This window comes from Schistocerca piceifrons, chromosome 4 (genome assembly GCF_021461385.2).
Source record: "Schistocerca piceifrons isolate TAMUIC-IGC-003096 chromosome 4, iqSchPice1.1, whole genome shotgun sequence".
NCBI classification, from domain to species: Eukaryota; Metazoa; Arthropoda; class Insecta; order Orthoptera; family Acrididae; genus Schistocerca; species Schistocerca piceifrons.
Genome location: NC_060141.1, coordinates 603,796,152 through 603,822,090, shown reverse-complemented (window position 1 = coordinate 603,822,090; position 25,939 = coordinate 603,796,152). Strand labels below are relative to the sequence as shown.

Sequence of the window (25,939 nt, the reverse complement as noted above, 5' to 3'; positions counted from 1 at the left end):
ATTTGTTGATATTATAAAGACCATTGCTAACTGGCAGATGTTTGGCATATGAATTAAGCAAAGTATCTGTATTTATCATGAGATCACTCATTTAAGTGTGGGGTGCATGGTGTTACATTCCACTTTAGATGAGTGGTGTACATACCTACATATTCTCATCAACAAATGATACTCACAAATGAATGCTGTCATAGAGGAGAGCACAACTATTCTAAGGGTTTGTTATTTTATTAGCATGTGGAGAACTATGCCAAGGACAGTGCTGGTCTCTAAGACAGGATGGTGTCACAGTAACTCTATAAGAGGAAGTACGTGCAAGGATGCGAATATACGAGCTCCAAGCAGTGCTGGCCTACACTGGAGAAGCACGACATCCTTGGAGAAAATATATAATCCAGTCAATGGTTGTGATTGAACTGCCGGCCGGTGTTGCCGAGCGGTTCTAGGTGCTTCAGTCTGGAACCGCGCGACCGCTACGGTCGCAGGTTCGAATCCTGTGTCGGCCATGGATGTGTGTGATGTCCTTAGGTTAGTTAGGTTTAAGTAGTTCTAAGTTCTAGGGGACTGATGACCTCAGAAGTTAAGTCCCACAGTGCTCAGAGCCATTTGAACCATTTTTTTGTGATTGAACTCAGGCAAATGAACTGTTAATGAAATGTCACTGAAATGTCATTCTGATTCCATTGAGCCTTGTGTAAACTTACATGTATGGTTTTCACATTGAGCTTTCTGACTTTAAGTTATCTAAAGGATAATGTACATATCTGCGGACAATATGCAGAGGACAGAGTGTATCAAAAAGAATCATCCAATTAAAAAAAAACCATAACCATTATGTTATTTGAGATATGTGCGTGAAAGACGTACTGGTTCCCACAAGATAGCCACAGTGTGCACCCACTTCAGTTCTAGTAAAAATGGTGTCGGGACAACAGAAAGCGTTTTGTGTTCTACCTTTTGCACAGTGGGGGTCAGTAATAACTGCTTGTACTAGGTATGGCATGGATCCTCCAACAGTAAAGAGCATTAGATGACCGCATGAACAGTTCCGAGAAACAGGTTGTTAGTGTAAAGGCACATCACCGGTAATCCCCGAGTGCCTGACTCAGACATGGAACTCATTTACCATAGTTTCACAAGGAATCCACAGAAATCCATTCGCTGTGCAACTTGACAGCTCAACATGCCCCAATGTGCGTTTGGTGTGTGTTGATCGATGTTTACACATGAAACCATATGAAATTCAGCTACTGCAAGCTCTACGTGAAGGTGACAAACAAGAACATGTTGAATTCTGTAATTTTGTTCTTGGCAAGATGGAGGATGATAGTTTTATTCCACGCTTAGTGTTTTGTGACGAGACAACATTCCATTTAAATGGAAAGGTGAACTATCATAATGCAAGAATATGGGGTACGGAACAATCATATGAAGTTGTACAATATGAGAGGGACTCTCAAAAATGTAATCAGTTTTTCACAGATTCAAGGGAAAAGGTGTATGGTCCATTTTTCTTTGCCGAAAACACTCTTACAGGAAGCACATATCTCAATATGCTTGAGAACTTTCTTTTGCCAGTGTTGGAGACTGATTCAAACAACTTCATTTACCAACAGGATGGAGCACCACCCCACTGGCATCTGGAAGTGCAAGAATTTTTAATCAAGGAATACTGAATGATGGATCGGTCGCACTGGACCAAACAATTCAGTCTTACATCACTGGCCTCCATGGTCACTGGATCTGACTGTATGTGATGATTTGTTGTTGGGGCTTATAAAAGACTATGTTTATGCACCTCTTTTACCAACAACAATGAATGAACTGAGACATCGCATAACAGCAGCTGTGGAAGCTGTGATCCAAAATCCTCTATGGGAACAATTTGAATACTGCATTAACATATACTGTGGATGTAAAGGGGGGGCATAATGAACCCCTAAGAAATGGTATGAAAAAAATTTTTTTTTTAGTTTCTTGTTCATCAAAAAACAAAATTCATTGCATATGTTTATTAGTTTCAGAAATATAGACATGCCAAATCGAATGATTCTTTTTGATACACCCTGTATAAAAAGTATCTGCATAATTATTCAATAAAAGTAGAACTTGCCATGTTGCATTTCCTTCCAGCCAGAAGCTAACAATGAAGTGACTAATTCTTTTATCACCACAACATAGGCAATGGTCGAAGAAATTAAGATGTTAAGAAAAACCATATCAAATCATCATTAATCAAGTCATCTAACCCAGTCAGAACACTACAACAATTCTTAAGGCCATACGTTTGTGATTTGTGGGCTGCTTTGCTACAGCTTGTTTATTTCAAATAGGACATTTATAATACATTGGATTTAGTGTGTATGGCTCAAGCAATGTGTTTATGCAAAGTTGAATTGTTAAGTTATCTATATAAAGTTCTTCCACTTCAACACAACAGTACATATTTGTTCAACAATAAGGAAAATAAATTTATACGAGTGATATTCTCTTTTGGTGTGTTACTTAACCTACACCTGCACCAACACCTACATCTACACTCTGCAAATCAGCATGAGGTGCCCGGTAGAGGGTACATCTTACTGTATCAGTTATTAGGGTTTCTTCCAGTTCTATTCATTTATTGAGCATGGAAAGAATGATTGAATGCATCTGTGCACACAGCAATTATTCTAATCTTATACTCAAGACCCCTTTTGTAAGCGATGTGTAGGGGATTGTAGTATATTCCTAGAGACATCATTTAAAGCCGGTTCTTGAAACTTTATAAATGAACTTTTTGGGATAGTTCACATCTATATTCAAGTCTCTTCCAGTTCAGTTCCTTCAGTATCAGATTAAACAAACCTGTGACCATCCATGCTGTCCTTCTTTGTATACATTCAATATCCTATTTGGTATGGATCCCACACACTTGAGTAATATTCTGGAATGGGTCACACAAGTGATTTGTAAGCAATCTCCTTAGTACACTGATTGATTATATCAATAAACCAAGGTCTACCTCCTGCTTTTCTCACGACTCAGCCTCAGTGATCATTCCATTTTATATCCCTACAAAGTGTTACACCAGATATGAGTTGGCCAATTCGAGCAGTGACTCATTGACTTTATAGTCGTGGGATGATATTTTTGTTTTGTTTTGTGAAGTGCACAATTTTACATTTCTGAACATTTAAAGCAAGTTGCCAGTCTTTGCACCACTTTGAAATCTTATCAAGATCTAAATGATTTATACAGCTTCTTTCAGATAGCACTTCATTATTGATAACTGTATCATATGCAAGAAGCCTGATATTACTATTAATATTGTCTGCAAGGTCATTAATATACGACTTGAACAATAAGGGGCTCAACACACTTCCCTGGTGTACACTCAACGTTACTTCTACATCTGACAATGACTCTCCATCCAAGATAACATGCTGCATCCTCCCTACCAAAAAGTTCTCAATTCAGTCACAAATTTCACTTGATACCCCATGTGACAGTACTTTTTACAATAAGTGTAGACGTGGTACTGAATCAATTGCTTTTTGGAAATCAAGACACAAAAAAATAATTAATGCAGAGTGAAGAAATTTTGGGAATACATTCATCTAGGTAACATATTTAAGTGATAAACATTGCAAGATCATAAGTTAACGTAAGGGCGAGATAAGCCATTGCAAATGTGAAATTCTGGTACATTAATAACAGGTTTAACCCACAGAATGTTGAATGCAAGCATGCAAATATGTACGAATGGTGTTGTACAAGTTCGTAGGATGGAGTTCTATATCTGTTGCACTTCCTTAGTCAATACAAGGACGGTTAATGCTGGTTGTGGACAACACTGGAATTGTCATCCAATGATGTCCAATATGTACTCGACTGGAGACAGATCTGGTGACTGAGTGGTACAAGGCAACATGTTGACACTCTGTAGAACATGTTGGGTTATAATAAGAGTATGTGGGTGAAAGTTATCCTGTTGGAAAACACCCCTTGGAATGCTGGTCATGAATGGCAGCACAACAGGTTGAATCACCAGATTGGTATACAAGTTTGCAGTCGAGTGCGTGGGATAACTGCACAAGAGACCATAACTCCAGGTCTAGCTCCAGAGTGTCTAGCAAGCAGACAGGCTGGTTGCAGGCCCTCAACTGTCCTGCCCCTAAATATTATATGGCCATCACTAGCAGATCCACCTTTCATCAGAAAATACAACAGACCACTGCCCTGCCTTCCAATGAGTTCTCACTTGGCCCCACAGAAGCTGCAAATCGGCATGATTTAGGGTCAGTGGAATGCATGCTACAGGGTGTCTGGCTTGCAGTTGTCCATGAAATAATCAATTTGTATCAGTTTGCTGTGTCACTCTTGTGCCAACTGCTCCTCAAACTGCTACTGCACATGCAGCACAATGAGCCAAGCCATATACTGAACATGATAGTCTGCCGCCCTGGTTGTGTCACATGGCTGTCCAGAACCTGGCCTTCTTGTGACTGCACATTCTTGTGACCATCACTGCCAGCAATCACGTACAGTGGCTACATTCCTGCCACATATCTCTGCAGTATCACAGGAGAAGCATCCAGCTTCTCACAGCGCTATTACATGAACTTGTCCAAACTCAAGTGAGGTGTTGATAATGGTGTCTCCGTCGCCCTAAAGCCATTCATGACTAACATCATATCACCACGTCCAATCCAATCTCACAGGTAACTAATGCTCACGACTGTTACAACATGTATTTAAGATAAACCTGATCTGTATCCTCATAGTGGCGCTACTAGTGCCACTCTTATGCAACTGGTGCAAATTTGCATAAACATCATGTTTCAGATGTTGGAACATACCTACCAACTTTTCTTTATGTCGCACAGCTCCCTGTTGGTGTTGAGATTTTTTTTTCCATCAGTTTATTAGCAGGCTTATTACACATCCCTGAGGCACGTTAACTCTTAGTTTTGTGTCTGTTCAACATTTACATGTAGTATAATGAAATAGTTCTATCAGCAAAAAAAATATTTGAATTAGTCATATATCTGTGAGAATATACAAATTGTATCTTGATTACTAGGTGATGATATCGTAGTGTCAAATGACTTCCGGAAAACTAAGAAGAATGGGTCTACCTCTTCACCTGCTTCTTCATTCACAAAGACTGGTGTGTGAAAAAAGCAAGCTATGTTTCATAGGAGTGATTTTATCACTGTCATAATGTTTGACCTTAAAATATGTTCTAGGATTCTGCAACTGATGGCCATTATCAATATTGGTCTGTGACTCTTTTACGACTTCTGTAAATTGAAGTGACTTCCACTTTCTTCCAGTTACGTGAGACTGATCACTACAAAACAGCCACTCATTTAAATAAGAGGGAAGATGTCACAGCATGTCCAACCTAAAATTTATAAGGAATTTCATTATGGTTTAGTCTCTTGTTTGCTTTATGTAAGCACAATTGTTTTTCAACATTAAGGAAGCATATTTCAAAATCTCTCATTAGTTAGTGTGTGTACGGCAAGAAAACATAAATACAATAGTCTCCTCGTGTGAGAACCGGCTGCCTCTAGTTTCAACATCAGACTTATGCAGGAGAGATCAGATGGAAGGCTCCAATAACTTCATTCACTTTAAATATGGTCAGAACTTTCTTGGGTTTTCTGATAGATTTTTGGCCAGTGTCTGACTATGGAAATCATTGTAGACTTCATGACAGTCCTCCTTAGGCATGCACAAATTGCCATTACATTTTCTTTAGTTTTGTTGCATTTCTTTTGTTATGAGACTGCAGCTGTCTCCAAATGGTATCATCAAATCTAGGTGGTTCCCTGCAGCTTTATCTAGATAATGGTTGTTGATGTGTTTGAGTTGCAACCATAGCTGTTCTGTGTTTGGTGGATTTGAACTAAATGCTCTAATTTCAACTTTTAAGTAGGTTTTAGCAACTACCCTTCGGTTCAACCACACACGAATACTTCCCTAGCTTTCTTTATTATCTTTTAGCCTTTGGTGATCACCATTTCTGTCATAGCATCAGGATCACTAATATCTCTATCGTTGGTGACAACCTCAAAAAGACTAGTTCTGTATATGTCCATGAGGTCTAAAATATTTCTTCAACATGCAAGCTGTTGGAATAGTTGTTTCAGGCAGTTGTCTGACGAAATATTCAGTATTACTTCACAAGGCTATTTGTCCTTACTGGCAATAATACATGCACGGTTTCCACAATCAGTATGACAAATCTGTCACCACCTACTACTATTATTATAGTCAAATAGTTTTAGATTCCAGGCAACAGACAATTTTGGTCACAACATTTGTTAAGAACTGCAGCTGACTGCAACTGCTCTATCGATTGCCCCCAGGATGGCAACTTCCACCTGGAAAACAGCTCCTCCTGGGATACACAATGAGGGCACAGGTAACTTGTTCTCATCATGTGATGCTGTTTTACTAAGTGGGACCATCATATGTCAAATATTTAGTCTGCTTCTTGCAGATGATGCAGTTATCAATAATGAAGTGCTATCTGAAAGAAGCTGTATAAATCATTTAGATCTTGATAAGATTTCAAAGTGGTGCAAAGACTGGCAACTTGCTTTAAATGTTCAGAAATGTAAAATTGTGCACTTCACAAAACAAAACAAAAATATCACCCCATGACTATAAAGTCAATGAGTCACTGTTCGAATTGGCCAACTCATATCTGCTGTCTTATCTTTTGTTTCATTTTTAATGACCACATTGTCAATGAGGAATTAAACCCTAATATTCACTCATTTTCCCTTTTGTAGCTGCCTGGATCTTGACAGAGGAGAGAATGCTGCTCACACATGAGAGGTAAGTTTCACTGGCTCTATCTCATCATCAGTATAAAAAATGCCTCAAACCTATTCATTACAAGTATGAGTCCAGGCTTTTGACTGCTTGCCACACACTACCTTCCCCATAAAACAGCTCCACGTCTGGGCACAATTTGCTAGCCACTGTCATGTGTTCTTTGTAGATGGCATCAGCAACATGATTTACTGATAAGTTTTCAGCACAATTGTGACAACAAGGGACCACCCTACCTCTCCATGATCCATACAGTTCACAGTGGCCACATAAAGCCAAATGCCAATGCAGTTCCCAGCAGTTCACAGAGAGTAGTCTACTCCCCATTAAGATCCTGGAACAGCCATAGCTCCCAGCTGCCTCTACTCATGATCCTAGCTCTTGCAAAGATAAAAAGAAGTAAAAAAATGAAATCAAACACTAGTCTCTACTTATTTCCAAATAAAAAAACTGCAGAAAAAACTTTAACCTATGGCTGCTACCAGAGATGTTCGTGCTGATGCCTATGGATCTGCTGCATTGCTGTTAGTTAGTGGTCATTGGTTCAAACTGCCTCAGTCAACAGTGATACATATGGTAATGTTAAAATACGCTACAAAGTCAACTGTGTGTGACTCTAGCTCTTGTGGACAGAAAAACAAGTAAAGAAATGAAAAAATAAACATGGGTCTAAACTAGTCGTTGCTCATTTCCTAACAGAAGTATGTAAAATGGTAAACTATGTGTAATGCAAATACTCGGATACATACAGAGGCTCAAAACCAATACCCCTTAAATGGCACAAGTCAAAATTGATTTGGAAAAAGCACAAGTAGATTCAGCGGACATCACAGACAAAAGTATCTATAGACACAAGTGGGAAGTAATGTCAGAGAAAACAGCACCTAAAGCCCAAAGACCAAAGTGGACCGAAGAAAGGAAGAGGGCTTTAATGAAAGAGAACAGGAAGAACTAGTAGTCATAAATGCTTTGCTTGGTCTGATAGAGGCCTGTAACATGTGAATTAATAATAATAAATAATAATAATAATAATAACAATTTTAAAAACATCACAAACATCTTTAAACGGGATGGCTAGATAGTCCAATACCTAACATAATGTGCCATTTTATGAGTAAAGTTTTAGTAAAGTCATCTTTCTGTCCTGTTCACATCTTGTTGCCAATTACTTATTCATAGGTTTAACGTGGGTTATTTATACATTACAGTAATTGGATCAGTCTCTTCTCTCTGTCACAGTTCTGCAGCGACCTGTGTGTCTGCCATGGCAATTTCACATCTACTTCTGTCCTACCTTGTTATCAACAATGGTGTTGTCAGTAACATCAATCAATAACATTACACTTTTTTTATCATAATTACACTGGTAAGTACAACAGCATTTGTACTTCTTTCCTTATACTAATCTATCATATCACCGGAGGGAGCTTTCTTTTGGAACAAACACCTCATTACAAGACACATGCAAATGAACAAATGTAAAGATAAGTTAGTCCCAAGAAGATATAAGAATGTAAACACTCACTTCTAACATCTTCCCTGCTGCTAATGTTACTGACAATACCATACACAGAACATGTATCTACTGGAAATGCCACTTAACATGCTACAGGGACTGCATCTGAAGCCCATTTCTTTACATCTTCAATGTACACATTTTATAAGAAGAAAAGGAGAAATATGTATAATTTAGCAAATACTTACATATATACAACCGAAGGCTGCAAAGTGCTAGTTACAAGCAGATTAACTTGTGAATCTTCTGCAAGCTTATCCTCCTCTTTTCCAAGAAATGATGGACACTGAACACTTGAATATCTATCAAACATACGGACAGAAGACACTGATCCTGCAAAACGAGCACTCCAACTAGTTATAACTTCTCTATTTTGTGGATCAACAACTGATAACTTCATGTAACCACATTCACAACCATATGCTGTTAATCGTCTGAAACAACAAGCAGAAACAATTATTACTACAAGCAGTAAACAAAGCTCTTAGTGAATGGCTTCATCTTCATTTGCATATGATAGCCAGAGAATGTCTTAGAAATAGTGAGAATTTAGTGTTAACACTGTATGGTAAAAATGAGTGTAATTTAGTGGGTACGTTTCAAACTACAAATGTAAATGACAGGGGACAGAAGTCTTCAGATGCAGAAGTAACTTTGGGTGTGTCCCAGGGTAGTGTTAAATATATATGATGTCGCAATGCTAGAAAATTGTAGTCAAATACAGGAAGGTCTGCACAGGATTGACACCTGAAGCAAGGAATGGCAGCTGACGCTCAAGATAAACAAATGTAATGTGTAGCGAATACATATCCAGAAAAACCATTTAACATACAATAACAAAATTGCAGAACAATCACTGGAAGCAGTTACTCTCATAAAATATCTAGGAGTATGCATATGGAGTGATCTGAAGTGGAACAGACTGAGTTTCACTGGAAGAATCCTCAGGAAATGTTATCCATCAACAAAGTCAGTAACTTACAACACACTCATTCAACCAATATTTGAATATTAGTCATCAGTATGGAATCCGTATCAGATACAACTGATAGAGGAAATGGAGAAGATCCAAAGAAGAGCAGTATGTTTCACTAAACGGTCATTTAGTGTGTGTGAAAGAGTAACGGAAATGCCCAGCCAATTCCAGTGGCAGATACTGCAAGAGAGGTGGCTGCATCACGGTACAGTCTGTTAAAGTTGTGTGAAGGTACATTCCTAGAAGAGTCAACCAATGTATTGCTTCGTTCTATGTATATTTTGTGAAAAGTCCATTAGTGTAAAATTAGAAGAGATTTGAGCCCACAAGAAGGCTTTTTTCTCTTGTTTATCACTTCTTTTGCTTCCAACAAAGATTTGTTAATCTGAACAAATGCTAAGCTGCACTGTGGTTCGAAGTACACATTAAACTGTAAGTTATTTATTAATTATGAGATAGATAGTGTATCTGATGAATTAGGGGGAAAAATAAAAAAGTTGAAAGCCACAGCTGGCCTCTAACAGCACCGAAAGCAATGCTACTGAGCAGCACAAGAACTGACGCAAGATGATATTAAGCTGGCAGTTGACTGCTGAGGATATTCATTAGTAATGTTCTTGGATGGAAATGTTACTAGATGCAAAAGCATTAGGAAAAGTTATTACCTTATTTCTCACAGAATAAGAAAGCTCATTATCATCTAACCTTTTGGATAGAGATGCTGGTCTATGTTAACGCTCAAAGGTAATGTATTTGACAAAGTGGAAATATTAGTCTAATATATTCAAAACTGCTCTAGCTGTTTTTTCCTACAGTACGTCATGGCAGCACACAATGGGTCTCATCATACGTCATACAATAACATCACTAATACTTGTGTGTGTTTGTATAAGTTATATGATGGAGAGTCCAACATGAGCAAGTGACGTCTCACACTTCATAAGCATATAAACTGAATATTCTTTACAAGCAAAATCATTTTGAAATTATAGTGTTGTTCCTGTGTCTTCGTGATTGAATGAAGGCAAGGACAACTTGAATGCAAGCATCAAGAAAGGTACCGAGACAGAGAAACCAATATGTTCATACATCTATTCCAAAATATGGCACATTAGGTTCAACAATATCTAGCTCTGAACAATGGCTAATGTAGGCATTCTCCTATGTCATTACAATACCATATTGGTGTCAAACTTATTAATGTTGAAATACTAGTTTACTCCTTTCTATGCATTCCGCACTGTTACTGCCTTCGCTATTCCTAAAAACTTCACTGGATGTTGTACGTAGCTCATACTGAATAATAAGAAAATTTAAACAAGCTATTAGCTATTAAATCTGATACACTGTAATCACATCTGTCAACATCACGTACATACCCACAGTTCAGTTACACATGAACATTTTTTGCTGCATATTAATTAAGCTGCATAGTAAAATACAACATAAAAGTAGAACACATAAATTATAGTTCACATTTAAAAATAGATATAGCAACATTAAACAAAACACTTTATATATAATTAATCTGTGAAAACTACTTGGCTGCACTGCCAATATGTAACAGTAAGTACAACGAAGCAGTACCTCAGCTATAGTATAATTGTATTATGTGACTGAAATAATTAAAAATCACACACTTGTTTGCTGCTGTCACTCAACTGAATGTCAGTATCCTTACCCCAATTGCAGAAGAAAACTTCCAACACACCTTGTTATCGGACCAGTTCATATGTACGTAATATTTCACAAAGATATCTTACTAAGACAGGGATTTAAGACAGAGATTTAGGAACCAGGTTTTAAATTGTAAGACATTTCCAGGTGCAGATGTGGATTCTGACCACAATCTATTGGTTATGACCTGTAGATTAAAACTGAAGAAACTGCAAAAAGGTGGGAATTTAAGGAGATGGGACCTGGATAAACTGACAAAACCAGAGGTTGTATAGAGTTTCACGGAGAGCATAAGGGAACAATTGACAGGAATGGGGGAAAGAAATACAGCAGAAGAAGAATGGGTAGCTTTGAGGGATGAAGTAGTGAAGGCAGCAGAGAATCAAGTAGGTAAAAAGATGAGGGCTAGTAGAAACCCTTGGGTGACAGAAGAAATACTGAATTTCACTGATGAAAGGAGAAAACATAAAAATGCAGTAAATGAAGCAGGCAAAAAGGAATACAAACGTCTCAAAAATGAGATCGACAGGAAGTGCAAAATGGCTAAGCAGGGATGGCTAGAGGACAAATGTAAGAATGTAGAGGCTTATCTCACTAGGGGTAAGATAGATACTGCCTACAGGAAAATTAAAGAGACCTTTGGAGAAAAGAGAGCCACTTGTATGAATATCAAGAGCTCAGATGGAAACCCAGTTCTAAGCAAAGAAGGGAAAGCAGAAAGGTGGAAGGAGTATATAGAGGGTCTATACAAGGGCGATGTACTTGAGGACAATATTATGGAAATGGAAGAGGTTGTAGATGAAGATGAAATGGGAGATATAACACTGCATGAAGAGTTTGACAGAGCACTGAAAGACCTGAGTCGAAACAAGGCCCCGGGAGTAGACAACATTCCATTAGAACTACTGACAACCTTGGGAGAGCCATTCCTGACAAAACTCTACCATCTGGTGAGCAAGATGTATGAAACAGGCAAAATACCCTCAGACTTAAGAAGAATATAATAGTTCCAAATCCAAAAGAAAGCAGGTGTTGACAAATGTGAAAATTACCGAACTATCAGTTTAATACGTCACGGCTGCAAAATACTAATGCGGATTCTTTACAGACGAATGGAAAAACTGGTAGAAGCCAAACTCGGGGAAGATCAGTTTGGATTCCGTAGAAATGTTGGAACATGTGAGGCAATACTGACCCTACGATTTATCTTAGAAGCTAGATTAAGGAAAGGCAAACCTACGTTTCTAGCATTTGTAGACTTAGAGAAAGCTCCTGACAATGTTGACTGGAATACGCTCTTTCAAATTCTGAAGGTGGCAGGGGTAAAATATAGGGAGCGAAAGGCTATTTACAATTTGTACAGAAACAGATGGCAGTTACAAGAGTCGAGGGACATGAAAGGGAAGCAGTGGTTGGGAGGGGAGTGAGATAGAGTTGTAGCCTCTCCCCGGTACTATTCAATCAGTATATTGAGCAAGCAGTAAAGGGAACAAAAAAAAAGTTCGGAGTAGGTATTAAAATCTATGGAGAAGAAATAAAAACTTTGAGGTTCGCTGATGACATTGTAATTCTGTCTGAGACAGCAAAGGACTTGGAAGAGCAGTTGAATGGAATGGATAGTGCCTTGAAAGGAGGGTATAAGATGAACATCAACAAAAGCAAAACGAGGATAATGGAATGTAGTCAAATTAAGTCGGGTGATGCTGAGGGAATTAGATTAGGAAATGAAACACTTAAAGTAGTAAAGGAGTTTTGCTATTTGGGGAGCAAAATAACTGATGATGGTTGAAGTAGAGAGGATATAAAATGTAGACTGGCAATGGCAAGGAAAGCATTTCTGAAGAAGAGAAATTTGTTAACATCGAGTATAGATTTAAGTGTCAGGAAGTCATTTCTGAAAGTATTTGTATGGAGTGTAGCCATGTATGGAAGTGAAACATGGACAATAAATGGTTTGGACAAGAAGAGAATAGAAGCTTTTGAAACGTGGTGCTACAGAAGAATGCTGAAGATTAGATGGGTAGATCACATAACTAATGAGGAAGTATTGAATAGGATTGGGGAGAAGAGAAGTTTGTGGCACAACTTGACTAGAAGAAGGGATCGGTTGGTAGGACATGTTCTGAGGCATCGAGGGATCACCAATTTAGTATTGGAGGGCAGCGTGGAGGGTAAAAATCGTAGGGGGAGACCAAGAGATGAATACACTAAGCAGATTCAGAAGGATGTAGGTTGCAGTAGGTACTGGGAGATGATGAAGCTTGCACAGGATAGAGTAGCATGGAGAGCTGCATCAAACCAGTCTCAGGACTGAAGACCACAACAACAACATCTTACTATTCTGGCAACCATGATGTTGCAGTCCAGTTGTTAACAAGTATATTATGATAGCATTTTCACTTACTGTGTGTGTTCTTCATTATACCGAATATCCATCCACATTACCACACTTGGAATGTCTGAAAATTCAGGAAAATAGGTATCTACTTCAACTTGGCTGTAGCAGTGGTTTACTCTGTCCTCTCGAAACACATGAATCTTGTTATCACTTCCAGATAATAACCATACAACCTTTAAAAGAAAATATTTGGTGTTAAAGCTAACACTAAAATTTAAAACACTACACATTGATGATACATATTCAAATGAAATAAACTGATTTTGTTCATTGATTGTTTGTGTCACTGAGTCATTCATTCATTCACATTCCTTCAGTCATTCATTCACTCACATTCCTCATCTAGGAAGAATATATGATTAAATTTGTATGTGATTCGAGGTCACAGAGTGAAAATTTTGGTGCACAGAGCTGTCACCTCTGGCAGCAGCAATGGTTCACTCAAAAAGTCCTTGAGTCGAACAGAACTTGGATAATAGATACAAGTAAGATTATGCCATGCTGCTTCAACTATGTGCCACAGTTAGTAGTTATAGCTACTGGCAAACGATTAGGTGCCAGTCTCTCAACAAACTGTGACCAGATGTTTTCAATGGGTGAGAGATCTGGAGAATATGCTGACCAGGGCAACAGTCATACACCCTCTATGTTGAGATAGGTCCGGGCAACATGCCGCCTTGCATTACCTTGTTGAAAGATAATGTTGTGGACAACTCGAATATGGTACGCTGCTACCAGCCTTAACATGTCAGAATTGTAACACCTGCTGTCCAAATTACGAACTATGTGAACAGTAAGCAATCGTGTTGTGTACCCAATTGCACCCCATACCACCATGCCAGGTGCAAGGCCCATCTGATAATGTAAAATGCAATCTGGATATGTTTTCTGTCCTCAGAGGCTCCACATGCAGTTACGTTTATCAAGACACTATACGCAAAACTGAGACCTGGTCTGAAAAGAAAGTGTGGTGCCACTCCTGTATCCAGGGTGGTGGTTGTGTGCACCACTGTCATTGTGCCTCTGCTGGTGTGTCATGGGAAGCTGCTACAATGGTCATCACACTAGCAGTCTGTGGTACTCCAGACACGGGATTCTTATCTTATTGCAAACTACTCCACTGACTGGTTTAAAATACATGAAGTGACAGTATGTTGGTGCATGACCAAGCAACAGTATGTCAGTCCTCCTGGGTGGTGGTTGCATGGGCTGTAGAGATCTTGTGTTTTGTTGAGTATGAACCTCCTGAACCTATCGATTTTATAGTCATGTGACAGTCACGGGGTCTGAGTTCGAACCCTGTTGCACAAATATCGTCAATTGCATCTCGCAGCAGTAACTACCATAACAACATGAAATGTTGAATCAAGTGGCAGTAGGAAACACACACACACACACACACACACACACACACACACACACACACACACACACACACACAAAAAAAAAGCTTTCACTTGTGCAAGCTTTCGGAGCCAGTGGATCCTCCTTCCAGCAGAAGGGTTGAAGTGGAAGGAAGAGGGGTGAAGGAAAAGGACTGGAGAGGTTTAGGAAAAGGGGTAGAGTTTTGAAAAGTCACCCAGAACCCCAGGTCAGGGCGACTTACCAGACAGGATGAGAAGAAAAGACTTAGTACTCTGGAAGAAGGCACACACTGCCGCAGTAGAGAGAAGATGGATTCTGGGAACAACGCCTAGGCTGTAGCTATGCCATTTCTTCGCAATATCTGTTCTTCTGTGAGAGCTAGTACTGAAGTGTGTGTAGGAGAACTTCTGCAATGTTTGAAGTAGGAGAACTGTACTGGTATAAATGAAGCTGTGGGTGCAGATCGTTAGTTGTGCCAAGATAGTTTAGTCAATAATGGCATTGTCCACGTAAGACAGGGCTTCACAACATACATGCTCGCGGAGCAAGCTGTGAGCAGCAAGGCGCGAGCACGGAGCAGCGCGAGCACGCTACCCCCACTACCGGACCAGAGCGGAGAGTGGGGAGAGTCACGTGGGGCACACAACAGCTGCCGCCAGTCAATGTAAATCCGCGGCCACCTGCAGGGATATCACGAATTCTTACTGCGACAAATGAAACAAATAGAGGAGAATGTACATGTACCACATAATTTTATCAGCTTAGTGTATGCCTCCACATTCGTATTAATTTCTGAACTGTTACACAATAAAAGGTGTCACTGAAGTGTGGAGATTCTCGGTTATCTTGTACTCTCTGCCCTTTACAAATGCGTCTATGTTCGGAGTAATTGTTCTTGTGCATTGTAGGCGCACCGTGCAGTTTAAATTTCGACCAGACAATGCGTTTCTCAGGCGCGTCTTGTTACATTTCATTGCAGAGAACAGTTGTTCACAAACATACGTGGAACCGAACATTGATATTATTCTAGCCGCCAGTTTGTGCAAACGAGGAAATCTATCCTGAGGGAAGTGTCTGTAGAATTCCAAAATGTTTTTCTTGTTCTGAAATTTGTCTCTGTATTCTCTGTCACACTGCAGGTCAATAATTTCTAGTTGCAGCTCAGGACGAATCTCTTCAATATTCGCTGAATATGGAGAGGAGAACAGATCGAAATCACTGTCTAGTGCTGTCAGATCTTGAAAGCGTTGATCAAATTCCTCCTTAAGGGCAACTAAACTATGGGAATAACGTTCACAGTCTTTGTGAACATCTTGCATGGATGATAATTTAGGAAAATGAGCTAGATTTCCTGTTTCCAGCTGACTCACCCAAGGTGTCAATTTCATTTCAAAAGTTCGTATTCGATCTATGAAATGAGTAATTAGCAGATCTTTACCTTGTAGCGGAATGTTCAAAGCATTTAGATGGCTAGTTAAATCTGATAAGAATGTGAAATCACATTTCCATGAAGGCTCTGTCAATTCAGGAACACACATGTTATTTATTTCCATGAACATAATTATTTCATCTAAAAGGCAAAAAAATCGATTTAATAATTCGCCACGACTAAGCCAGCGGACCTCTCTGTAATAAGGCAGGCTGCCACACTGGCTTTCTACATCCTCAAGAAAGCTTTTAAATTGCCTGTGTTGTAGCCCATGCTTCCTTATATAATTGGTTGTACAAACAACAACACTCATTACATTTTTTAGAGTGATACTCTTTGCACATAAGTTTTCCTGGTGGATCACACAGTAAACGCCCCATATTTCATTTGGCACGGTCAGTTTTTGCATTTTCTCCTTCAACAGCGCAACGAAACCTGATTATTTCCTTGTCATCGCTGGTGCACTGTCTGTAGACACCGAAACTAAAGAATTCTATGACAATCCTATTTTTTCAACACTTTGTTCAATACTACTTAAAATATCACCTCCGGTTGTAGTGTTCTTCATGGCTACTACATCGCGGAGCTCCTCTCTCACCTGAAGATCTCTTTTAACACCTCTAATAAATATGGCAAACTGCGCTGTTCCAGTGATATCAACACTTTCGTCCAGAGCTATAGAATAAGCCATAAAATCTTTACAGATATTTGCAAGCTTGCTCTGGACGTCGTCTGCCATGTTCTGTATGCGACGCATAATGGTCATGTTAGATAATGGCACAATCCGAAACTGTTCAACTTGAGATGGACACAAATGTTCCGCTGCAACTACCAAACATTCTTTTATTAAACCGCCATCAGTGAAGGTTCAAATGGTTCAAATGGCTCTGAGCACTATGGGATTCAACTGCTGAGGTCATTAGTCCCCTAGAACTTAGAACTAGTTAAACCTAACTAACCTAAGGACATCACAAACATCCATGCCCGGGGCAGGATTCGAACCTGCGACCGTAGCGGTCTTGCGGTTCCAGACTGCAGCGCCTTTAACCGCACGGCCACTTCGGCCGGCCATCAGTGAAGGGGCGCAGGGATTTTGCTAAAAGCAAAGCAATTTTGTAACTCACTCTGAGAGCTGCCTCAGTTTTTCTTCGTCGTCCAGATCTTCTTCGGATAGCTTTCTTTTAAGTTTAATAACTTCCTGTGCACGATCTGGTCCATCACATTTTCCACTTCTGTAGTCTTTCGCGTGGTACGACATATAATGTAGCTGCAAATTAAATTTCCTAAAAGAATTCAGCGTTTTGTGACATACTAAACATTTTGCAAACACCATCTTTTTCTGTAAACAGATACAATTCCTCCCAACTGCAAAAGCGTGGTTGGGGTTACACAACGGCGACTTGACATGATTCTTAACCAGCGAAGTGACTGTTGGAGCTGATCGTAGTACTTCAAACGTTACACAGTCGTCGCGATTTCAATAGGCACGCTGCGGCCCTATTCAAACGTGCGCGCGCATTTCCTCTCCCTCCCCTCCCTCCCTACTCCGCGACGTTGCACCTGCTCGCAAGCACGTGCCTGAGCAGACGCGAGTACTCGCACTCAAAACCGGCCAGTTGTTAAGCCCTGATGTAACACAAGGTTCCGTGTTGAAGTTATGGTCCAGTAAATGGTTTTGATCTGCCAGGAAGTTTTAAAACATTACACTCTCTGCTGCAGAGTGAAAGATTCAGTCTGGGTTTTCATATTGTTCTGTATCTATTCAAGCAAAAGTGTCCCCCTGTCAAAACTAAAGTATAAATGCACTGATGCTGAATTAGCACTGACAACTGAACAGAGGTCATGCCATACTGCAAATCACAATCACAATATATTATAAAACATGTTTGTTATGGTATTAGTTAACTCTGTCAAAGTTTCAGTGAAACTTTAATGGGAGAAAGGTTGTTCAGTGTTGTGCTATAAGAATGTGAATCAACTTAATAAAAAGTAATTTTCTTTGCAATAAAGGAAAACATATGTGTGGATTAATAAGGCTATTTCCAAAAATGTAGTTTTTGTTATACATACTTATGAATTATACCTTGGTGGAAACTTAAATTCAGTGCAGATCCATCTATTTCCACGAGTTGAAGCGATCTTGCTGCTTAGCGACAAAGGGTCTAACGCAGGAGCGAGTACCACCCCTGGACTCTGCTGTAGATTGCCGCCCGCCCGCCCCCCCCCCCCCCCCCCCGGCTCTGTATGTGACTGTGGTCAGTGTGCAGTAAATACTTGTTGAAACAAAAAATTTACTATAACCAAGAAAAGGACTTCAAGATAAACCCAGCTTTGGTACAGCTGTTAGAGCAACAATGGCTTCAAAGGATTATGTTACAACAATAATTAGCAGCTCAACAGGAGTGGCACTACCAGCAGACAGAGCCTCAAGAGGAATGGCACTACCAGGAAATGGGACATGCTAAGTCGGCAACTTGAGTAGCCACCTCGCGTTAGAAAATAGCAGCTAATGGTGCCATCCTAATCATTACTATCTCCACTTTGTCCACCCTGCATGGAATCGAAAGAGGACTGGGACATATATCTTCACTGCCTTCACTACTTCACAGCATTTAAAATAGTAGAAAGTGAGTTCCAGTGGACTTTTTTCTTACTGTAGCCTGAATTGCTCATGTTACTGCAAACCTTGCAACCATTAACGGATCCAATAATTCTGCCTTTTGAAGAGTTGTGTATCTTACTGGCAATTTATTACAGTCAACAGTGCCATGTGGTGTTCATCTGTCTGCAGTTCAATCAACACTAAAAAGGTGTAGACCAATATGCAATGTGGGTGGCTGATATTCAGGGACTCAGTCAAAAATGTCAATCTGTCCGTGACAACCTAGTATATATAACCTAGTATGCCAATCCATTTATTCGGGACTCAGAAATTCGATTCCCATAAGATGAACAGGTTTGCAATGAGGAATCAGAACTCCTGTACTTCACTTGGAAGGAATTCTATGCATTGCTCAACTATTCAAAGTTTTACAAGCAGTTATGTTACCCATGGTGGTCTCCTTTGAACTAGCCCTGGTCAACCCCTGGAAACAGTATCAATCCCATCCATCCTCAGAATCTTTCTGATCACCACATGGTGTGGCGTTAGCCTCTGGCACTAATCCCTCCCATCATGTGAAGACTGCTTCAAAATGAACCGGTGATTCAAATGCCCTGTTGCCAGGAAATCTGTGCAAAATGTGGACATGAAGGGTATCTTGCTGTGGTGTACCAGAGCAGTTACAGCCATTCAGGTCTATTAGGCCTCCCATCCGGGAAGCATACATATAAACAGAATAAGGTTGTGAAAAGTGGACTCACTGAGACTGCCAATATCAAATCCTGGTCAAACAGATGTTGGTTACAAGAATGTCACTCAAAACCTAAACATCCTGGTAGTAGATTGCCTAGCAGAAGAACATATTTTTGGGCTACACATCTTTTCAGCTTTTGGGATCACTATCAATGTAAACCTAGCACTGGACACGATTCAATTTCAGTTGCTAGAGGCATCCTGCAAAGAATTTCCTGTGATATTTTGATAGGAACTGGGGCTGTTAATTCCTGCACTATCAGAGTGGTGCCTTCCTGGATTGCCTTATGCATTCTGCTTATGGAGAAACTTTATGAGTGAGTGCTATTCCTTTACTCTGTTCTGGCTCACTGCTGGAGTCTGCATATAACTATGGTGCATACTGTGGTGAGCATGCCATAAATACTTGTTGAAACAGAAAAGCTACTATCTTTAAAACTGACCTTTTTAATCAATGACATTAATATTGAGAGGGTGTTTTAACTCTCATAGCTGAATACAGTTGTCATTGCACCACAAAATTAATCTATATCTTTATTCCTCATTGCATAGGCTGAGTTCAGTATTTTGACTCATTTCTGAATTTTCTTTCAGAAGGAATTACACAATGGCAAGCAACAAGCAGATGGAATATCTGCTGGATCTCGCCAAACACAGTGCTGAGAGGGCATTGTAAAGTAAGTGACTTTCCATACCATCACAGAACTATGACCAGCAAAGTGAACCAGAATTGAATTGTTTCGTTACTTTTGACTGCCTCTTCAAGTTAAGATATAGAGGGTGGACAAAAACATGGAAACATCATAACTGCAACACATTATCACACATAATACAGTGTAGGAAAACCACTGGCATTCAAAACAGCTTCCAGTCATCTTGGAGGGGATAGATACAGGTCCTGCATTGTTTACAAGGGATCTTACATCATTCTTCCTGCAGTGTATTTGGCAAGTTCAGGTAGTTATGCTGGGGGTGGATAGTAATCACACACCCTTTTCTCCAAAGTAGATCACAAAGGCTCAATAATAGCCTATTGAGATCTGGTGACTGTGGTGGCCTGGGGAGATGTGACAATTCACTCCTGTGCTCACAAAACCAGTCCTGGATGATGCAAGCTGTGTGCACAGGGGCCCTGTCACCAAACAGCAAAGTCACTGGTCCACCCTCCAATTCCCTGCCTCTGGAGCTCCCTTTGTGTTGTTTTGGTGCTGACAGAGTTAACAAATGTGACATTCAGTTCCGCAGTGACTTTTTCAGCATTCCAGCAGTCACCCTCTTATTTTTTGTCACAATCCTCTAGAATGACTGTGTGGCACAATCACTCAACACACACTTTCATCTGTGTTGTGACTTAGGAGATGCTATTTTTTCACTTTCCCTGTACGCGGTATAAATCTTCGATACAATGTCTGTTAAAATACCAAACACTTTATCTACCTTGCTTGTGGAACCACTCATCATATTAGCACTAAAAATTTGCCTGTGCTTGAATTCATGTAGTTCCAACATGATGCACTCACACATACACAGAACACTGTTCTGACCACAACTGACACTTACAACATACTGAAGACATTGCAGGCCTGACATTTGTGGTCAAACACAACAATGCAATCTGCAGGCTCAGCTAACATCTGCATTTATGTTCAAGCATGCATTTCTCATGGTGTTTCTGTATTTTTGTCCAATCTATGTAATTCTGCGACATTAATTGTAAACTAATTTTCTTGAGTAGAATAGTTAACACTTCCTTTCTCTTGTTTTAATGCTAAATGGGCACAAACTCTGCTGAGAAGTTGAGAACTGTTTACCAGCGCTATTGTCTGATGTGTCATATTCAGTGCTCGAGATGATCTGGAATAGTGCAATAAGCATCTCAAATGTTTATATGATGAGTCTGTGCTGTCCCAGTTAACTGTGAGTAGTAGTGCTGGGGCTTGGTATGGCTGATGTGAAAAGACTCACCCTCATCCTCACACAGATGGGGACATAGGAAGTGCTTTCAAGATCATTCCATATGCCTGATGCCACTGGCAGGCAGTTTCTCATGCCATGGTTTTATAACCAAGCGACAGCAGCCTAGCAATAGATGAAAAACAGTGGAACCCACTGAAGCTAAGGGAAAGACTTATGAAATGGAAATCAATACAATGAAAACAAAAGTAATGGCACTAGGAAGAAATAAAAAGGTAAAGATAATACTGAATGGAGAAGTATTAGAACATATGCAAAGTTTTAAATACTGCAGAAGAAGGATATATAGAAACAGACTGGAAGGGCACCAACGGAATTAAAAATCATAATAGTAATGCCAAAAGAGGCATTTTATAAGAAAAGGAGAATTTTCTGCACCAATATGCCTAAGAATTGAGGAGAAGGTATGGAAATGACATTTAAAGAAAAAGGAAAAAAGGGAACATTTATTAAGAAATAAAATCTTACTGAATGAGTATATAAAAAACTGTAGGGTACATTAGAACCCAAAAATGAAAGAAAGTATAAAAAGAGAGAGTGACGCAAGAAAGGTTTAAAGAAGAAGAAGAAGAAGAAGAAGAAGAAGAAAGAGAATATATAAAGAGGAACGGGGAAATCAGAAAATAAACTGTTCAATAATATGTGGTACAATACTTTGTTTTATTATCTGAACCCAACTGATGAGAATATTTTATTGTCAACATTTGACTATCATGGCCAGACAAAACATAGATCATTGTTTTAGATCTAAAATAATAAACCTTTAATCATTGATAAGCCAGATTTCACTTCACTGACATGACACTGGGGAAAAAAAACAGTGCTGCTTCACTTATGTGTCCCACCTTGGAATGCTGCTCAAGTGTATGTGACCCCAAACAGGACCAACAGGGATACTGAAAGTATACAAAAAATGGCAGCACAAATGGTGACAGGTATGTTCGATCCACAGGGGAGTGTCAGCAAAAGCTGAGAAAACTGAACTGATAAACTCTTGTAGGTAGATTCAAATTATCCCATAAAAGGCCTAGTTATAACATTTCAAGAATCAGTATCATGTGAAGAATCAAGAGAGAATCTGTTTAGAGCCATACACATCATTTACAGAGTAACCATGAAGACAAAATTACATAAACTACAGTACTCATAGAGTCGTTTCAGCAGTCATCTTTCTGCACTTCATATGCAGTTGGAACAGCTATGAGGTGGTATCTAATTGGGCCATGGTTATGTGGGGTGAGGTGGGGGTGGGGTGGAGTGGAGGAGGTGGAAGGGTCTCAGGGGTTAGTGTTAGGACAACTCTCTCTCTCTCTCTCTCTCTCTCTCTCTCTCTCTCTCTCTCTCCCTCCCCCCCCCCCCCAATCCTTTTCTACTATTTGCTTATAATATAGCCAAGCCGGGAGAGGGATTGCACAGGGAAACAACTTTATTGATTTTAATTGCTTTTATTTCATATCAGCATCCTATGTTATCCTTCAGTCATAACGTAATCGTCGTTAGGTCTGTGATGAATAAATGGTGTTTGTTTGAAACTGAATGTGTCATTATAGAGGCAGAGTAGCTTTCTTGGTTCTCATAGAAGCGGGGGAAGGTCTGCTGAATTGTAGCTTTCAAAGGTGGCTTGTGGTGTGATTGGCAGAGACATCATTTTGTTGCACTCTTTTTTCAATGTTCATTTCACATGCCACAGTTTACACACTGGTTTACACAACCAGCATGTCAACTGTGGCATTTTCCACCCAGCTTTCGCTCAAAATTCTTACAGTAAACTGATAACACCTGGAATTTTTTTAGCATCCATCCAACTGGGTGAAGTGTTTGGTGCAGCAGTGTCATTTTTCATGATAACTGGTCACCTGCTATCCCCACTCGAGGATGTTGCACCAGGTCACAGTTTTTGGGAAGTTTTAGAAAGCTTTGTGATCTCTTAGTTGTGGTCTGACAGTGTGGTTAATAGCATATGCTGCTTCCAAGCAAACATAGGATAAAACATTTTGGTTGGGATTCTGGTTAGACAATTCAGTTTATAATGTAGGTAATCTGTACAGTAATTAACTTCAGTTATTGAGGGAATTATGTACCTAAATTTTTTGTGTACAGATTTTATTGGTTTTCAACATAGTTTTTGAAAGAGTGACTCACTTTTACTATCAACCCATGTTAGGATTTCTCCATTGCGCTCTGCAGATTTTTCTCGAGCATAATGAGTGGCCACTATACTTCGCAACAGAATGAGTGCCCATTCGGTTTCCGCGCCTCGTGCTGTCTGAAGCTCCGTCATATTTCAGAGTTCTATCGTGTTTTACGTGCGGAAAAGTGTGGTTGGCTGATTTCTGTTGTATACAGGGTCTTCTCTGAGTTTTGTCGTAATGGCTGAAACACCTAAACGTGGTCAAGTGTTTCACAAACAGGCAAGAGACTTATTTTTAGAGTGTACTCTTTCTTCATGCGTGAATCAGTTTCAGGTGAGCTGATCTGCGAGGTTGCCAAGGAGCAGGAACACACTGCAGCAGCCTGTGGCAATATTGGTGTATGAACTGTCAGGCGAGTTATACAGGAGGCGAAGCTGTCAGAGCAGGCAGTTGGCAATGTGGTGTTTCGGTCTCCAGGGAAGAAACAACATTCCAAAGAGGGTAACAGGAATCAATGACTTCGATCAAAATGTGTTACGTCGCAAGGTTTTCGAATTTTATGAAATCAGCGAAATTGTTCACTGTTATGCACGAAGCTACTGGGTTTGATGGAAGTGCAAGATCAATGCAAAGAATGTTGAAGTACATCGGATTTAAATATGTAAAGTCCAATGATGGGCACAAATTTTTAATGGAGCGTAATGAAATTGCTGCTGCTAGGATTACGTTTCTAAGAAAAAAGCATGACACCAGATCAAACGGAATGTCAACTGTCTATTACTTGGATGAGACTTGGGTAAATCAAAACCATACTAGAAATTTTATTTGGTAAACAACAGATGGACAAGGTGGTTTGAAAGTTTCAGTGGGAAAAGGAGGGCTTCTTATAATATGTCATGCTGGTTCTGCTGCTACTGGGTTTGTGCCTGAAAGTAAACTTATTTTCAAATCAAAATCGAAAACCACATCTGACTACCATACCGAAATGAGTGGAGAAACATTTTGAGAATGGTCTCAGAATCAGCTGTTGCCTTATTTGCATCCAGACTCTGTCATTGTTATAGACAATGCAAGCTATCACTCTATTGTTCTCAACAGGCCTCCCACTACAAGAACAAGGAAAAGTGATATTGTTTCTTGGTTGCGAAATAATAATGTAACGCACTGTGAAACACAAACAAGGGCAGAGCTTTTGTAACTGGTGAAGATGTCAAAGACCAGCGTTAAAAACTACAAAATTGACTCCATAGCTAAGCAACATGGGCACAGAGTGATATGAGTACCTCCTTATCATTGCCACTAAAACCCCATTGAACTGGTGTGGGGACAGGTAAAGAAATATGTGTCAGACAAAAATACTACATTTAAAATAGCCAACACTGGAAGACTCACCCATGAAGTAATAGAGAAAATCACCATTGCTGATTGGAAAGCTTGCATGTGTCTCACAAACTGCAAGAAGAAGATTACCAGAAAGAAGTTGTCAGAGACGAAATAATGGATTCGTTAATTGTCAGTCTAGCTCTCACATGTGGCGACTCCAATTCCGAAGGCAGTGACAATGAAAGCTCCGAGTAAAAGGGTATGTGAATGGAATGTAAACTTACTCTGTAGTTATCATGAACATTTACTTTCTTCTCAAGTTGTCTGTGCCGTAGAAAGTAGTTCAGTGGAATATCTATTCTGTAATGACAATTTTATTTTACTTCGTTTTTTTCTTTAAATTAAGCGCCTTTTCATGCTGCAATCTGTTTTATTAATCCAGACGCGTTCAGAATTTTATTTTAAGGCATCATCGGTGGATATCATCTGATGTAGTACACTGTAGCTATTATATGCCGTCATGTAGATTTGAAAACAGTTTATGCCCTTATTTTTGCATAAATAAATTATTACTTATGATTATTTGCAAAAATAAGGGCGTGAACTCTTCTTAAATCTACAACGACGGCAATTAATAGCCACAGTGTACTATTTCAGATGATATCCACTGATAATGACTTAAAATAAAATGTGGAATGCATCTGGATTAATAAAACAGATTGCAGCTAGAAAAGGCATTTCATTCAAAAAATGATTATTTATATACTTGCCGCGGATAATGGCCATTCAAACAACTTTGTTTATTTTACTTCTCTTTCTATTCTGTCTACGATATAACATAGATTAAAATGCTGCTCATCCTGGGGACTGAGGTGGGTATTTTAGATTTGATTCCTTCGTCTTTTTATTTATAAAGCAAGAGGAACAGAAGGCGTAATCTTTCTGTAAGGTGCATTTTGTTAT

At 39.5% G+C, this 25,939-nt stretch overlaps 1 protein-coding gene across 4 annotated transcripts in view; it reads right to left on the bottom strand.

The window, feature by feature from the left end:
- LOC124796450 (KICSTOR complex protein kaptin-like) overlaps nucleotides 1-25,939 on the bottom strand; it is a 112,189-nt gene that overhangs the window by 26,926 nt on the left and 59,324 nt on the right. For all 4 annotated transcript variants that reach the window (XM_047260661.1, XM_047260663.1, XM_047260664.1 and 1 more), the window contains 2 exons: nucleotides 13,405-13,571; nucleotides 8,536-8,781 (listed from right to left, as the gene is read on the bottom strand). In XM_047260661.1, the coding sequence (XP_047116617.1) occupies nucleotides 8,536-8,781; nucleotides 13,405-13,571 (413 nt within the window). The remainder of the gene's footprint in view (nucleotides 1-8,535; nucleotides 8,782-13,404; nucleotides 13,572-25,939) is intronic.